The sequence below is a fragment of the Hyperolius riggenbachi genome, chromosome 1, assembly GCF_040937935.1.
Source record: "Hyperolius riggenbachi isolate aHypRig1 chromosome 1, aHypRig1.pri, whole genome shotgun sequence".
NCBI classification, from domain to species: Eukaryota; Metazoa; Chordata; class Amphibia; order Anura; family Hyperoliidae; genus Hyperolius; species Hyperolius riggenbachi.
In genome coordinates this window covers 363,294,622-363,311,088 of record NC_090646.1, presented here as the reverse complement: position 1 = coordinate 363,311,088, position 16,467 = coordinate 363,294,622, and the positions used below count along the sequence as shown (strand labels likewise).

The 16,467-nt window shown below is 44.0% G+C and overlaps 1 protein-coding gene across 6 annotated transcripts in view; it reads right to left on the bottom strand.

Annotated features, from left to right (window-relative positions):
* RNF38 (ring finger protein 38) overlaps positions 1 to 16,467 on the bottom strand; it is a 327,125-nt gene that overhangs the window by 14,908 nt on the left and 295,750 nt on the right. For all 6 annotated transcript variants that reach the window (XM_068234238.1, XM_068234239.1, XM_068234240.1 and 3 more), the window contains 2 exons: positions 7,500 to 7,661; positions 1,701 to 1,807 (listed from right to left, as the gene is read on the bottom strand). In XM_068234238.1, the coding sequence (XP_068090339.1) occupies positions 1,701 to 1,807; positions 7,500 to 7,661 (269 nt within the window). The remainder of the gene's footprint in view (positions 1 to 1,700; positions 1,808 to 7,499; positions 7,662 to 16,467) is intronic.

The window sequence follows — 16,467 nt, the reverse complement described above, 5'->3', positions numbered from 1 at the left end:
ATACACTGTCTGCTTTAAATCATAACTGCATAAAATGATATAAAGGTGAGCAAGAAATGTACAGCGCTTTATCATGAACAAAGCTGATCTCCACAGTTGGCATTCAGGAAAAGTTTGTGGTCATATTCTGGCTGAGCTACAGTGTGGCAGTAAAGAGCTGTTTTTGACTAAGCTGACTGTGACCTAAATATGAAGAACTGAGCAAAAATGAAGAACATTCAACAGTGCGACCATCTCATAATTAAATACAGCTAGTATAATCCATGGGCCAGCAGTTACTAAATCTAACACATGATTTCAAACCATCAGGAAAAAAACAAACAGTATCCCAAGCATCACCCTCTGTCTCATAGTGTTAAATTATTACAGTGTCTTCCTAAGAGGAAATGAAAGGAGACTATCACTATACTGTGCACATTAAACAAATGACGTCACTGGTTAAAATTAGAGCCTTTTTATACAAACATGGTGTGCAGTCAATTCTGGACATACAGAGTGTTAGGCTGGGTTCACATTTGCGTTAGCAGTCAGGATTTTCCGGACCGGATACGGAACGTATACTGTACAAACGGAACGGACGTTTGGCAATCCAATGATAGTCTATGGATGCGTACATTCTCGTCCGTTCCACTCGGACCGGATACAGACTCCGGACACTTTTCCAACTTGCTCTATTTTTCACGTACGTCGGATCCGGCCGCCGCACCCGGACCGGATCCTGACTGCACCATCCGCACAGCTGAACCAATGAGAAACGGAAAGGAGGCAACACACTGGACGTTCTACCCTCTTCCTATGCGTTTTCATGGGCCCAGCGTTTGAGGAGTGGAGTGGCAGTGACTTGTGGCTGGAGATATTTGGCAGCATGTCGGACGAAGAGGTGAGGTCCTACACACCTGAGGACCAGATTCTACAGGTGCAGCAGCTACCTGCCTAGTGCACCCACCATCTCCTGCGAGAAGCACGCCTTCTTCCCACATAGTATAGGTAAAAAAAAAAAAAAGACAATTTCCAGGTAAAATGAGTACAAAAACACTGGATCCATGGTCCAAACTGCAGTCTCTATATCCAAGGATGGTCTCCACACGTCAGGCTGTCTCCAACAATGACCCCAGGGCTTCTGCAGACCTCCCAGACCCCAAGAATTTATAAAGTCTGTATCTCTTTAAAAACGGATCCTGATATCAACCTGATCACCTACTGATGAAAAACCGGATGCAAACGGAATGGATCTGGACCAGATCCTGAGTGCAACCGTACGCATCCGGTCCGGATGCGCACGGAACGGATCCGGACATCCGTTCCGTTTTTTGCAAAAATGCACGTGTGAACGGGGCCTTAAACTGGAAGAGGTTGTAATGTTTCCTGTCCCTAACAAACAATTTGTTCAATTTTAAAGTTGAAATACATCAGCAACATACAGTATGTTTCCATTTTCTATATAGTTAAGTTATGTTTCAAAGTCATCTCAGAGTCCAACTATCTTTTTCAGGCAGTAATACTATTTGTTTCAGACAAAAGAGAGAGAGAGAGAGAGAGAGAGAGAGAGAGAGAGAGAGAGAGAGAGAGAGAGAGAGAGAGAGAGAGAGAGAAGAGATTTTTTTCATTTCAATATTACAACAGGATGGCAGCAAAGGCACATAAGCATAAAAAAATGTGATCACTTGAGGCTAACATTTGTATAAATACTATACACTTACAGAACATAAGGTAAAAGGCTTGGATGGTAAGGTGGTGGTGGCATTGGCTGTTGTGATCGGTATCTGCTACGTCCAGTTAGTCTACGTGGCATAAATGGAGGATAAGGCTGTTGGGATTAAATAAAAAAAAAATACATAAGTAAATTATAAATGGACTAATGAATCGGTTTTCTTTATGGCTTTATTTTATTAAAAAAAAAAAAAAAAAAAGAAAAAAAAAAAAAAAACCCTTGATCAACTACAGTATATACATTGAAAGGATTTTGGTAAATAACTGACTGCAGTTATTTGCTTCTATTATCTAGTAAACTTTGTCAAACCTGTAAAGGTGAACTAGCTATGGTAACCATAAATAAATTAAAGTGTTAAGCCGGATCTATACGGCACGATGTGTCTTTTCAATCGAGCCGCATTTGATAAGATCCGACAGGTCCGATCTCGCCGTGGCCGATTCCTCGCGAGCGAACAATAGCGGGGAATCGAGTTGAAGATAAGCGACGTCAGCGGGGATCGAATCCAGCGCACGCGCGGGGAATCGAAACCAACGCACACGCGGACGAGCGGGGACGCGGCTAATAGAGCCGCCGGATTGCTCCGTGTAGACCCGGCTTAAAATAGATGTAAACCAAGTGTGCTTAACATGGGGCTATAATCCACAATGCAATATAACAAGTCATTTATCATTTTCTTTCAACACACTGTACAGGTACAGAACAATCTCATTATAGTAAACGCTGACATAGTAGACCTGACTATAGAAAACACGGTTCCCTTGTCCCAGTCATGCACCTGTATAGATATACAATGTATGACAAATTCTGAGCATAGTAAACCACTTGGCCAGGTCCCTTGTAGTTTACTATAAGTGGACTGTACTGTAGAATAGCTCAACCCTAGTATATTCTGTGCATAGCATCAGCTCTTACACTGCCTAAGCTACATAATAAACCACAATAGGTGTTAAACAGTAACTGTCAGGCTGCAAAAGCTAATTTAAACCTCGATTCTTCTGTGTTAAACAGTTTAGAAGGAAGCCAAAAAGGCAATACTGAAGTTAAAAATCTCTCTTACTATGATGTGTGCTGAACAGCAAGGCTCTTTATTCCCAAGCTCCTAAGGAGGACGCAGGCCGAATAACAACTCTTCTTCCCACTGCAGTACCTTGGGTCATCCCCCTTCATTTCACTATCATGCCTAGGCTGCTTTCTCAGTGAGACATTACAGGCTCATGTTACAGCAGCTTCTAATAGCAGCCAGCACTGAAAAATCACAGGGCATATGTTCTGTTAGGGCCCTTTTCCACTAGCAATCGCTAGCGTTCACGATTTTGCTATGCTGTAGTGTGCATAGCAAAATCGCGGCAAATATCGCTCTGCAGCGCGATCGCGTTTGAGCCAAAAACGAATCGCGGTAGTGGAAATAACCTACCGCGATTCCTATGTTATTTAGCATACCGTAGCGATTTAAAAAAATCACTAGCGGTTTGTGATTTTGCGATTCAGCATCGCAAACGCCGCTAGTGGAAAAGGGCCCTTAGAGTATACTGCATGAGTCTGCTATTGTTCCTAGCCACATGGCTAATTAATATTCACTGCACAGTAGTGTTGTCCATTACGATATTTTTTGAGAGTGGAATCGTCAGGAAGCAGGGAGGATATGACATCACAATTGGCTTCATAGGAGACAGACAAACATGGAAAACCTGCCATGAGCTGTCAGGAGCATCATTCTCTGCAAATACTATATAAAAATTCTGTGAAATCCAAACGTGGACAGTGAAATGCATATGTAATGTAAGTACAGCCAATATTTAGCTACTGATATATGTGTTTTTTCTCTCTGAGACCCTATACCTAACAGCTCCTCTTTAAACAGAACTTGAATAATAAGCTTTGAAACTGCTCCCACTAGGGGTATAACAATATCCACAGCAGCTTCTATGTGATCCAGGAGCAGGTGGGAGCCCAGTCTGTCATTTTCTGTGATCCCCTCACCTTTTAATCACTAGGCACCTGTTTTTAAATTACCGTAGGCAGTGGAGCTCAGGGAGGGGATGCAAGAAGTGAACAGTGTGGAGGTCGGGGTATTTTGTACAAACACACAGATGCAGACACAGCAGGGCAGATGTGCTGAGTACTGCTGCAGCTCTCCTGAACATGCGTACCTGGTCATTACATGTCGTATATCACAGAAAACCTTATTGTGTAGGAAGGCATACTGTATCTACTATTGAAGGCAGGTTTAGCAAAGGCTCTGCTTTTGTAGAAGACAACTCTGCCTCTATTTACTTTATGTACCGTACGTTGTGAGTACCCTCATATCAACAAGGTAAGATGTTGCATAATGTTCCTAAAGCTGGAAGCTCCATCAAAAAAAGTTCCTATTTGCAGTTATGCCTCTGACTGCCACAGATGTAAAAGCACTGGATGCCATTTCAAAAAGTCAATGAGCTGCATATAATTCAAGTTTTACTGCTTGAAAATGCCAAGTGCATTGGATTGGTTCACTTTCAAGCTGCATCATTTTAAATCCACTCTGAATTATTTGCATTTCGCTAATCATCCCCAACTTTAAAGAGACTCTGTAATAAAAGAATTAAAATGGGCCCTGGGGGGTACTTACCTCAGGAGGGGGAAACCTCTGGATCCTATCAAGGCTTCCCCCGTCGTCCTCCGTCCCACAGTGGTCTCGGTGGGCCCCTCCGAAGCCACAGCCTACGATTGGTCAGGCTGTGGCGCAGGTGCGTCTGCAATATTTACCTTACGCCATTCAGAGGGGTCCAACAAGACAACCGTGGGATGGAGGAGGACTGGGGAAGCCTCAGTAGGATCCAGAGGCTTCCCCCTCCCGAGAAAAGTAAACCCCAGGGGCACTTTTTTCTGTTACAGATTTTCTTTAAGGTGCAATCCAACATTTGAACACAGGCAAATAAAAATGCAGAATTATATTTTTAATTTTATGAAAGGGAAAATTAAGGTTAACAGTGAATCAACCAATCAGAATTGATGTTAAATCCAATTGCTCACATTAAGTCACAGTAATTCTATATGAAATGTAAAACGACTTTGTGCAAGCATCTATTGCTTTGAAAGGGAACATAAACATACAGAAATAAACCTCCCCCCTGTAAAAATTTAAAATATTGTGCCACGTTTAATGCTAGCAATACCAAGATTTTATAAAGTTACTTAATCTGAACATTTAAGGTCACTTATCTCTGCAATGGTAGAGTATTTGCCATGATAAGAAGTCCATGATGGAACATGATGGGACAACCCCAGGAATATGCTCATTGAATTTTTTTTCTTTTCTCTTTGCATTAGGTTTAATAAGTGGAAAGAAATACACTACAACTTTAAATGTAAAATGATTTATTTTCTCAGAGCTTTGTAACTGTCCAGGTAGCCCTGGGATGACTGTGGTCTGCACAGCCAGTCTGATGCCAACCTCATTTCCTATTTCACCACCCCAAGCTATAGGTGTCACTTGCCTGCTTTGTACAATAAACCAGTTTTTTCAAATGGAAATGTGGCATAATTTGAGCAGGACAAAGTTAACAGCTAAGCGTAAATAAACAGAGGGGAGTGGCAAAGATGTGTGAACCACAAGATTGACTAGCATAAAAATACTTTTAGAGTTTACATACATGTATTTCAGTTATTTATTTTGCTGGTTTATTGAAGCCCAATCAATCCTGTAGTGGGTCATTGTATTGTAGACTATGATAAGGATTAGGGATGGTCAATGAGATGCAAATTCCACCAAGGTGGAATTCTATTGGTCTATTTTAAAGCTGCATAAATTAGCAAAATCCTGAATCAACTATTTCTAGCAGTGATTAGATTGTGAGCCCCTCTGAGGGACAGTAAAGGTGGCCATACATCAGGCGACTTGGCAGCCGATCGACCATCCGATTCGATTATTATGATTGAATTGGATGAGAATCTGTCCTGCCAAGTGCATGCCCAACAAGGCGACCAATTTCGGGACGAAAATTGGTCCATTGTCGATCATGCATGCCGCAAGAGGTTGGGCCTAAGTTATCTGGTCGGGTGTGCGGCGGCCGATTTTAAAATGAGCAATAAACAATGAAACCCCTGCCGCTATGTATTGATGTGCCCCCCTAATTCGAATCTGCCCATAATCTACTGATGTATGGGCTACCTTAAGTGACAAGACTATATATATTCTGGAAAGCCATACAGAAAGTATGCTGCACCCAAAACTAAATTAAAGCATTCTGAATAGAATTTCAGAAGTCTGAAAATAAAATGATCAATTTTATTTTTTATGTTCTTATTCTCAATCTTTACTATTCTAAGAATGGAAAGCAGCAAAGAATGGTGATGGGTCAATAATTTCACTTGCTACATCTGTATGTAATGGAAATCTAAAGCCAAATGAAAAAAAAAGAAAAAGAAAAGGTTTTTACTTACCTGGGGCTTCTTGCAGCCCAATGGAGTTCTCCTGTGCCCGCAATGTCCCTCCTGCCAGCAGCCACAACACCAGCAAAGTTGGCCGGCCACGTTAACCCTATTGCACTCCTGCGGTCTGAAGCATTCTGTGCATGCACAGTACGTGAAACTCATTACTGTGCATGCAGCTTGTGGCCACGCATGCGCAGTAGCTGCTGACCCGCGCCGATTGGCGAGCTTTTCGGGGGTCGTTGCTGCTTGCCGGAGGGACTTAATTTTTTTTTCAGTTACTTAAGTCTCCCTTTAAGAGAGATTAATAGCTGGTTGCAAGCATATGCAGCTACATGGCTCCTGGAATCCTTTAACAAGAGCTGCAGCTAGAGATGTGTAGCATTCACATATCTCTGGATTAATTCATCAAGATGGACACTATTACAATAACAGCAAGTCCCTGGTTCATTTAAAGTGTTCCCAAGCTGTAGCTCAGGATCAAAACCAGATAGATTCCTTAAAAGAGGGAAGCCTCAGGATCCTATCGAGGCTTCCCTGGCTGCTGTAAAGGGAATTCACATTGGAGCCACGCAGCTCTTCTTATGGAAGAAGGTCCGCTCAGTCATCGTGCGGCCACGCAGGAAGAGCTGCGCGGCCCCGTTACGATTAGCAACAATGCATAGTCGCTAATCTTATGGGGGGCCCATGCTCAACAATGGGGGACAACACAGCAGGCTTCCCTCTCTTTAGGTAAGCATCTAAACCTGCGTAACCAAGCGTCTACTCTGGTACTCTAAAAAGGACCATAATAACACACACACACACACACACACACACACACACACACACACACACACACACACACACACACACACACACACACACACACACACACACACACACACACACACACACACACACACACACACACACACACACACACACACACACACACACACACACACACACACACACCTTTTCCCCTATGTTGTCACTTACAGCAGATCGTAAAAACAAAAAAATTGAAAAAGCTGACTGGTTTTGGAATAGCTCATCACCTCAAAGGGATTCAGTATTCTGTAAACCTGTCTTTGTAAACCAGGCCGTGTGTCGGATCACTGGTCCTCCCTCTGATAACAAATACTGCTGTGCAAACCATTATGGGAGGCTGATATAAAGGTAGAATTGGGAACATATGCAAGTGAAAGTTAAAATTAAAAAAAAAGCCAAAAAAAATTTTAAATAAAAAAAAAAAAAAAAGCAAAACACTGAATGCTTAACTCAACTATTTTTTAGTATTCTGTTGGTATCCAGCTTTATAAAAAGAGGTTTTTAAATACATTTGCTTATCACAGTTTGGTAATACAGTGTTCTGAAGAAATACTGTACTTACAACTCCAAAGGAAACTTCCTGGTGCAACGGATCATGAGTTATGAACTGTAATGGGGCGGAAGGCTGCAGTGTTGGCGCATGGGCAGGTGGGGGGTAAGTGAATCCTCCGACAGGTAGATGCTCACTCAACAATTCAACTTCATTCTCTATCCTCTGAAGCGGCTGCAGGAAATAAGAAGCCCAGTCACTTATGTTCCACTGTTAACGCGCACATTATGCAGTAATGCACTGCATGCAGTGTGTTGGGATACCATACACACTGAACAACGCATAGGTTTAACAATGCAGTGTGGCTTTCCGCGTTACAACGGCACTGCAACGCCCCATTGTGAACATTGCTATACTTCTTCACTTTGTATGAACTTAAGTATGCTTTGCTATACAGGATGCATTAGTACTAGTACTGTCCTCTACAATGTGGGACAAATGAATAGTGACAGTCAGATTATGCTTCTGTAAGCATTCACAGCATTACAGGTGCTGGATTATTTCATTTTCCTGTAAAATATGAAGTATAAATATTACCAGCTTTACATTAAGTGCCAACATATGAAACAACGGTGGCAGTATGATTACAGTTGTTATTTACCTATAAAGATTAAGGCCTCATGTCCAGCCAAACCTTTTTGACGAGTTTTGGAGTAAGAAAGAGTCAAACTGTAAAGCCCAGTCTTTTACTGCTTTCTCTCCCCAGTAGTGCACATTCTGCTTTAATCTTGTCAGCATGACCTCTAAAGTAATTCAAAAATCACCAAGGGCCTCAGGGAGGGAACCAGTAAAAACTAACAGAATTTGTATCTCCACTCAAAATATAGTACACAAAAAAAATTTTTGTTTTGCTCTCATGGCTCTTTCACACTAGCTCACATGTGTACGAACCCGATTTCGTGCATGGGTTTGGCAAACGGCATGAAGTTAGGAAGTTGCGGTTCGAAGCAAATCAGCGGCACTAGTTCTAATTTCCCCGACAGGAAACCACTTGCGCTGGATGATTAAAAGCTTCCAGAACAAGGCAACGCTCTAGAACGCTCTGTTTAATCTGATAGGTAACATGAAAGTCAATAGACTTTCATGTTACCTTTCTTACCACATCCTAGTGTGAAAGGACCCTCATGGTTTCTACTGAAGAGACTTAACCAGTTTTCTATTTGGAATGAGGACACCAAGCAGTACATTCCTAAAAGGGGCTCACAAACTAAAACTAATATAGCTACCAATCTCTAGAGTCAAATGGAGTGAAGCACAACTCCTACGACCAGATTTTGTGAAATTTACAATAAAGTTTTACTTCAAGGAAAAAAAAAATATTGTGGTTTTTAATAATGTCGAAAGGGGTTAGATTTTTTTTCTATAATTCCTATGTCAACTAGGGATGTTCAATGAAATGATTCAGAGGTCATGCAGTTTTTTTGCAGCTTGAGGCAGGGAACACACTTGACTGGTTTCGTGCGCGTTTTCTGCACAGAAAAACTGAGAACTCATGTTAATCAATGGGCTAGTCCACACTTAATATGTTGCTCGCGCGCAGAAAAAAAACTGACATTCTGCATCCTGATTCTGCACATTTTGTCAGTTTTCTCTATCAATCACATCAGCTGCTGTGAAAAAATGTGGCGTTTCCTTCATAGAAACACTTGGTGTGCAGAAAAAGTATGCAGGAAAACGCGCGCAGAAAACTGAAAGGCAGGGAACACACTTGACTTTCAGTTTTCTGCGCGCGTTTTTCTGCATACTTTTTCTGCCCACTAAGAGTGTTTCCATACAGGAAAACGAGCGCGTTTTTTCCCAGCAGCTGATGTATTTGATACAGAAAACTGCCAAAATGTGCAGAATCAGGATGCATAATGTCAGTTTTTTTTCTGCGTGTGAACAACAAAGTAAGTGTGTACTAGTCCATTGATTAACATGAACTCAGTTTTTCTGTGCAGAAAACGCGCACGAAAACAGTCAAGTGTGTTCCCTGCCAAAGACAAGTGTGTTCCCTGCCTGAACAATAATCTGCATAAAATTACCAGAAATGATTGGCATCTCATTGCCCATCCCTAATGTAAACACCCTAATGTCAACATCTAGAAGAACTTCTCTCTCCTGCTCCTTTGAATCCTGAGTGGCTAAAGGTGCGTACACACGCACTACGGAAGCCAACGACGGGTCCGTCAGACCCTCCCGCTCAGCGGAACAGCATTATCAGTAGCCGACAGTGCGCACACGCGCACTACTGTCGGCTGAAAGTCCGCCCAGCGGACCCATCGTTGGCTTCCGTAGTGCGTGTGTACGCACCTTAAGTGTAAAAAGTGAAATCTTCTCTTTAACCTCCTTGCCGGTTATCCCGAGCTCAGCTCGGGGTAACCTGCGCAGGAGGATAACTCAGGCCCCGCTGGGCCGATTTGCATAATTTTTTTTTCCCTACACGCAGCTAGCACTTTGCTAGCTGCGTGTAGGTCGCGATCGCCGCCGCTCGCCGCCGATTCGCCCCCCCCCCCACCCCCCGCCCCAGACCCCTGCGCAGTCTGGCCAATCAGTGCCAGGCAGCGCTAAGGGGCGGATCAGAGTTCCCTCTGACATCACGACGTCTATGACGTCATCCCGCCCGGTCGCCATGGCGACCGGGGAAGCCCTGCAGGAAATCCCGTTCTCAACGGGATTCCCTGCATACTCTGATCGCCGAAGGCGATCGGAGTGGGTGGGGGGATGCCGCCGCTTAGCGGCTATCATGTAGCGAGCCCTGGGCTCGCTACATGATTTAAAAAAAAAAAAAAAAAAAAAAGTGCGGCGCTGCCTCCTTGCCGGATTTTTTAGACCGGCAAGGAGGTTAAAGAACCGGCTGAAAAGAAATTGTTTTTAAACTAAATGTGCCTTGTTATTGAGGGTAAGTGACTCAACAGGTTCATTTACTATTAACCTTCCTGGCGGTAAGCCCGAACTGAGTTCGGGCTATGCCGCCGGAAGGCACCGCTCAGGCCCCGCTGGGCCGATTTGCATAATTTTTTTTTTGCTGCACGCAGCTAGCACTTTGCTAGCTGCGTGCAGTGCCCGATCGCCGCCGCTACCCGCCGATCCGCCGCAATTCCTCTCGCCGCGGCCGCCCCCCCCCCCCAGACCCCGTGCGCTGCCTGGCCAATCAGTGCCAGGCAGCGCTATGGGGCAGATCGGAGTCCCCTCTGACGTCACGACGTCGATGACGTCGGTGACGTCATCCCGCCCGTCGCCATGGCGACGGGGGAAGCCCTCCAGGAGATCCCGTTCTTTGAACGGGATCTCCGGATCTCCGATCGCCGGCGGCGATCGGAGGGGCTGGGGGGATGCCGCTGAGCAGCGGCTATCATGTAGCGAGACTTTGTCTCGCTACATGAAAAAAAAAAAAAAAAATTTAAAAAAAAAGATTTGCTGCCCCCTGGCGATTTTTTTGCAAACCGCCAGGAGGGTTAAATAGTAGTGATTAGATACCTTTCACTTTGCATCTGGGCATCGACTGCGCCATTAAAGAGGAACTGAACTCAGAATAAGAAAACAGAGCATTGCAATCCGTGTTAAAAATTGTAGGCAAAATTGTAGGCAAAAACAGTACAATATATGTACAAAAATATGTGAATAAACTAGAATATACAATTATATTGATAAGCCACACCCTCTGTGACTTGAGGTGCGTACACACATGCGACTATAGTCGTTTGTAACGATCGTTCCCCGATCTTTACCAACGACGATCGTTACAAAAAACGAACCAACGACTATTAAGGCAAACGACGAACGAGTCAAATCGCTACAAAACAAAGTTCTGTCTTGGCGGATTTTTACCACCGACGATCGTTAGCAAAAGTGGTACATCGTTGGAAACGATCGTTCGTACCAGGCTGGACATGCGCATTTCACTTTTTCTCCAAGGAACTTTACAATTTTATGCGCAGGCGCAATAAGTGCTTTTACGTGGTGTAACGTTCGTTCTAACGATGTGATCGTTACACACTTTTTACAACTAACTTTACTTCGGTCGTTCTTTCGTCAATTAAAAGATCGTTCGTCGCTAACAACGAACGATCGTTGTCGCATGTGTGTACGTAGCATTACTCTGCTGAGGCAAGGCTCCCAGAGATCAATGGGAGAATTTCTCCTGCTTATGCAAATCCCCTGCAGCTTTGTTTGTTGACACAGTGAGTCATCAGGAGGCACTGTGAAAAGAGAATCCTGACAGCCAGCTGAGGGACTGTAGAAACTGTTTTAGGGCTGGTTCAGACGGGCGTTTTTGTGGCATTTAACGCAGCGTTTCAGACGCAGCGTTTTTTGGGATCTACTGCCATCCCATGCAAGTGAATGGGAGCGTTTAGAGCTGGCTTTTGCAGGCTTTCATGAAAGCCTGGCAGTAGATCCCAGCGTTGCGTCTAGTCTCAAAAGCAACATGCTGCTTTCAGAGGCAGTAAACGCGAGGAAACAATAGCCGAGACCAGAACTGCTAGCCTTGAACGCTTTTCAAAAGCTTTCAAAAGCTAGCTTTTAAACGCTGGCGTTTAAACGCTGGCGTTTGAACGCAATGCCAAGCAAAAGCTCAGCAGATGCCCGTGTGAACCAGCCCTTAAAGAAACACTGAAGCGAGACTAAATCTCGCTTCAGCTCTCATATATAGCAGGGGCACGTGTGCCCCTGCTAAAACACCGCTATCCCGCGGCTAAACGGGGGTCCCTTCACCCCCAACCCACCCCCCGCAAAAGTTGGTCGGAAAATGGTCGCTGGTAATATTCTTCCTGGAGGCAGGGCTAACGGCTGCAGCCCTGCCTCCTGTCGCGTCTATCAGATGCGCATCGCCGCCTCTCCCCCGCCCCTCTCAGTGAAGGAAGACTGAGAGGGGCGGGGGAGAGGCGGAGATACACGCTGACAGACGCGCGTGGGGCAGGGCTGCGGCGGTTAGCCCTGCCCCAACCAGGAAGCGCTCCCCCGCATTACGGAGGGGGTTTGGGGGGACAGGGACCCCCGTTAAGCCGCGGGATAGCGGCGTTTTAGCAGGGGCACACGTGCCCCGGCTATATATGAGGTCTGAAGCGAGATCTATTCTCGCTTCAGACTCTCTTTAAGGCAATGGGAAACACTGGGCTAGCTGATAAAAGTGCAATTAGAGGGCAGCATGGTGCAGAGCTGTGCATGGAGGGTCCATGGGCAAAAATCTGTCTGGTCTCTCCCCATTGTTAGAATGACTGCATGTTTGGATAAGGTGTTAAACTAATTGAAAAGTTTTTGACAGTCCCTAGACTCCAGGAGGGCTGCTTTCTGACTTGCGTGAGTGACTGGCAGGGAGTCACATTACAGGCAAGTAGCCTCTGTGTGATGTGGGTCTGCAATACAGATAAGATCTCTGCTCCATCTCAGGCTATTCTCAATTTCTCCCTATAACTCTTCTTTCTGGACTAGAGCACGCCAAAAATCACAGTAGCAATCGCTAGCAATTTGTGAGTACGATTTTTAGAGCGATTTTTGAATGAATCGCTCCAAAAAATGCTACATGCAGTGTGTGTGCGTTTTAAAAAAAAAAAAAATCACTATGCTACTTTGAGAACACAGTCATAGGGTAACATTAGCCAAGCGCTTTTCAAATCACTGTCGATTTGAAAACCGCTCAGAAGTACTCTTGGTTTAAAAACGGGCTCTAGGTCTGTTTTACACCGCGCGTGTCCGCCGCCCGCTTACCCAGCCACGCGCGTCTGTTGCCCGCTCACACGCCTGCCGTACATCCGGCCGCCCGCTCGGCTCCCTGGCCCCTTCCTCCTGTGTGTGAGAGGCTGGGTCCGTGCTGCACACATGCGCAGTAGCAAAAAGCACGGACCCAGCTACACAGAGACAACTGTCCCTGCTGTACGCAGGGACAGTTGCCTATTATATTAGAGCCATCTTTCGCAGTGCTGTACAGAGCATATTGTCTTGTCACTTAACTATCTTTTTCCTTCTCTTTCAGCTTTTCTCTCCTCACCATTTCTCCCCTTCTCTGCATAAGGGCTCAGACACACTATAAGCGCTTTTCTGAGCGATTTTACTGCGATCGCGATTTTAATGTAAGTCAATGGGAGCCCTTTTTAAAAAGCTTTCAGAAAGTTCTGATGGCTAAAAAGTGCTCATAAAAGCGCTTATAGTGTTTCACAGTGTAAAAAGGACTGAACAAGTTTTTCCCTGGAAAAAAATGTATACATTTACATGCTTCACTGTTAATGCTTCACTCTATATAAAACTAATGTCCACTAAAAACATAACAGTCCTCCTTACACTGTGAAGCACCAAACCTCTCTTAGTGTGTATGTGAACTGATAACGAGAGGGGGACATTGGGCTTGATTCACAAAGCCGTGCTGTTTAGCACGGGCGTGCTAAACAGTTAGCACGTGAAGTGCCGCGATCGCGGACATTTGCGCGCAATAACGCGGACTTTTGTCTGCGATCGCGGCACTTTGCGCGCGCAAAAGTCAGTGAGCGGCACTTCACGTACTGTTTAGCACACCCGTGCTAAACAGTTAGCACGGCTTTGTGAATCAAGCCCATTGTGTATCTAAAAGGGTTGCTTTTTGGCAAAAAAATGTTTTTACTGAAATTAGCAAGAGTGAAGTAATATCAGTGAAGCGCTTCACAGCGTAAAAGAAAAAACATGACTACATATATATGCTTCACTGTTAGTGCTTCACTCTATATAAAACTGAACAAATATCCAATAAAAAAATATAACAGTCCTTTTTACACTGTGAAGCACCAAACCTCTATTAGTGTGTATGTGAACTAATAGCGAGAGGGGAATGTTGTGGGTTGCTTTTTGGCAAAAAAAAAAAAAGAAGTTTTTCCTGAAATTAACAGGAGTGAAATAATAACAATGAAGCATATGCGTGCCTGTCATATTTTTTTAGTGGACATTTGGTCAGTTTTATAAAGAGTGAAGCATTAACAGAGAAGCATATACATTTATGATTTTTGGGAAAAACCTGTTCAGTCTTTTTTGCCAAACCTCTCTTAGGGTGTACGTATGTGAATTAATAACGAGAGGGGGCGATCGTGTATCTAAAAGGGTTGTTTTTTGGCAAAAAAAATAGTTTTCCTGAAATTAGCAAGAGTGAAGTAATATCAGTGAAGCATATGCGTGCCTGTCATTTTTTTAGTGGACATTAGGTCAGTTTTATAAAGAGTGAAGCGTGTGTGTGTGTGTGTGTGTGTGTGTGTGTGTGTGTGTATATATATAGATAGAGAGATAGAGAGATAGAGAGATGAGAGATAGAGAGATAGATAGATATAGATAGATATATAGATATATAGATATATAGATATATATATATATAAATATATAGATATATAGATATATATATATATATATATATATATAGATATATAGATATATAGATAGATAGATAGATATAGAGAGAGAGAGAGAGCTACAGGATGACAAGCAGACGATCTCACACTGCAGGAGGCATAGTTAGAGAAAAAATAATACTTTATCAAGGCATGTGCCAGTATAGTGCAGGGCAGCAGCAGAAGCCACAGCTGTCACTTTCCTGTAACAAGGCGACTAATGATGACCTCATGACACTGGGCTGCAAATCTCATTCTGTGGGCGTGAATGGGCATGTCTAACTCCAACTGTAACAACGCCCACAGAATCAGACTCTGCACCTCCCATGGAGTGAGAGCTGCAAAATGGAGGGAGAGAGTTGCAAGATGGCGCCTGACATTCTCTTTTATTCATAGTTGTATTGCACAAATATATCTACTTTTATATTGCCCTTCACAATCATTCATTTCAAAGGGATAAGGAGGCCCAATTTATTGACTTTTTTTTTGGTTCAGTTCCTCTTTAAGGGAAGAGTGTACTAAGATGAGAAGTTTACTATGCCCTTTCCTGTATAGAGCGCAGTAGGCATGGTCTTCAGACACAACTGCTTGAGTACCATTTAGACTGGAAAACCAGCAGCATCTACTGTACAGGATCTCAAACTAGCCAAAGAACCTAAAAGAGTCCCTTTCCATGCAGTAGGGCAGTGGCTCCAATAGCCCTTGTAGGTTTTTTTTTTATAACATTGAACAGCACAGCTTAAAACCGGTCATGCACAAGATACCTTAGTCTGTAGGTGGAGGCTGGCAAGAATTTATGGCAGACCTATACCCAATATAACCAATGTCTGCAGGAGCCAGTCCTACTGGCTGTTTCAGGTAACAAGCTTCAGCTGCAAGTGTGCCAGCGCAGCAGTTGTTTCATTTGCCACCAAGTTGCTTTACCAAAAATGACGCTACCTCTGCACAGCCAAAGAAAAAAAAAATCCATTGTGGTAGTACATATTTTTGGCCGAGAAAGATCTGATAAAAGGATCTTTCCAGCAAGAGATGGTCAGAACCAACTGTTTCAGCGAACAGTGTATCACATCTATGGATACCTTAAGAAGGTGAGTCATGTCTATGGATACCTTGAGAAGGTGAAGCGTGGGCTGTGAAGAAAGGTGGCACATTATTCCATATATTCCATTACAAAAGAAGACAAAACAACAGCGCCTGCCCACATGTTGCACTTTAACTTCCTAAAAAGGTATTAGAGCTTAATATCTGCAGTGTGAAAAGGTATTTATTTCATATTATCAGCAAAATAAATACTCAGATCACTCACTAACTTTAAAGTACATAGAGAGTTTCCCAAACATTTATAATTGTTCTTAAAGAGATTCAGAGCTGAGTCTTCCTGCTGGTTTTTTTACTTACCGGGGGCTTCCTCCAGCCCCATGAGCATGGATGTGTCACTTGCCGACCTCCCGCAGTCCTCCGTTCAGCCGCAGTCAACTCCCAGTACGCGGCTCTGTCGGACTCAGTCTGACTGTGTGACGTCAGCTGGGGCCTTCTGTGCATGCGCTGAAGGTCCGCGCATGCGTAGAAGGTCGGCCGCTGACGTCACTAAGCCACTTACCGGGAAAGATTGCGGCTGAACGGAGGCGCTGAGGAGGAACGACGAGGGACACATC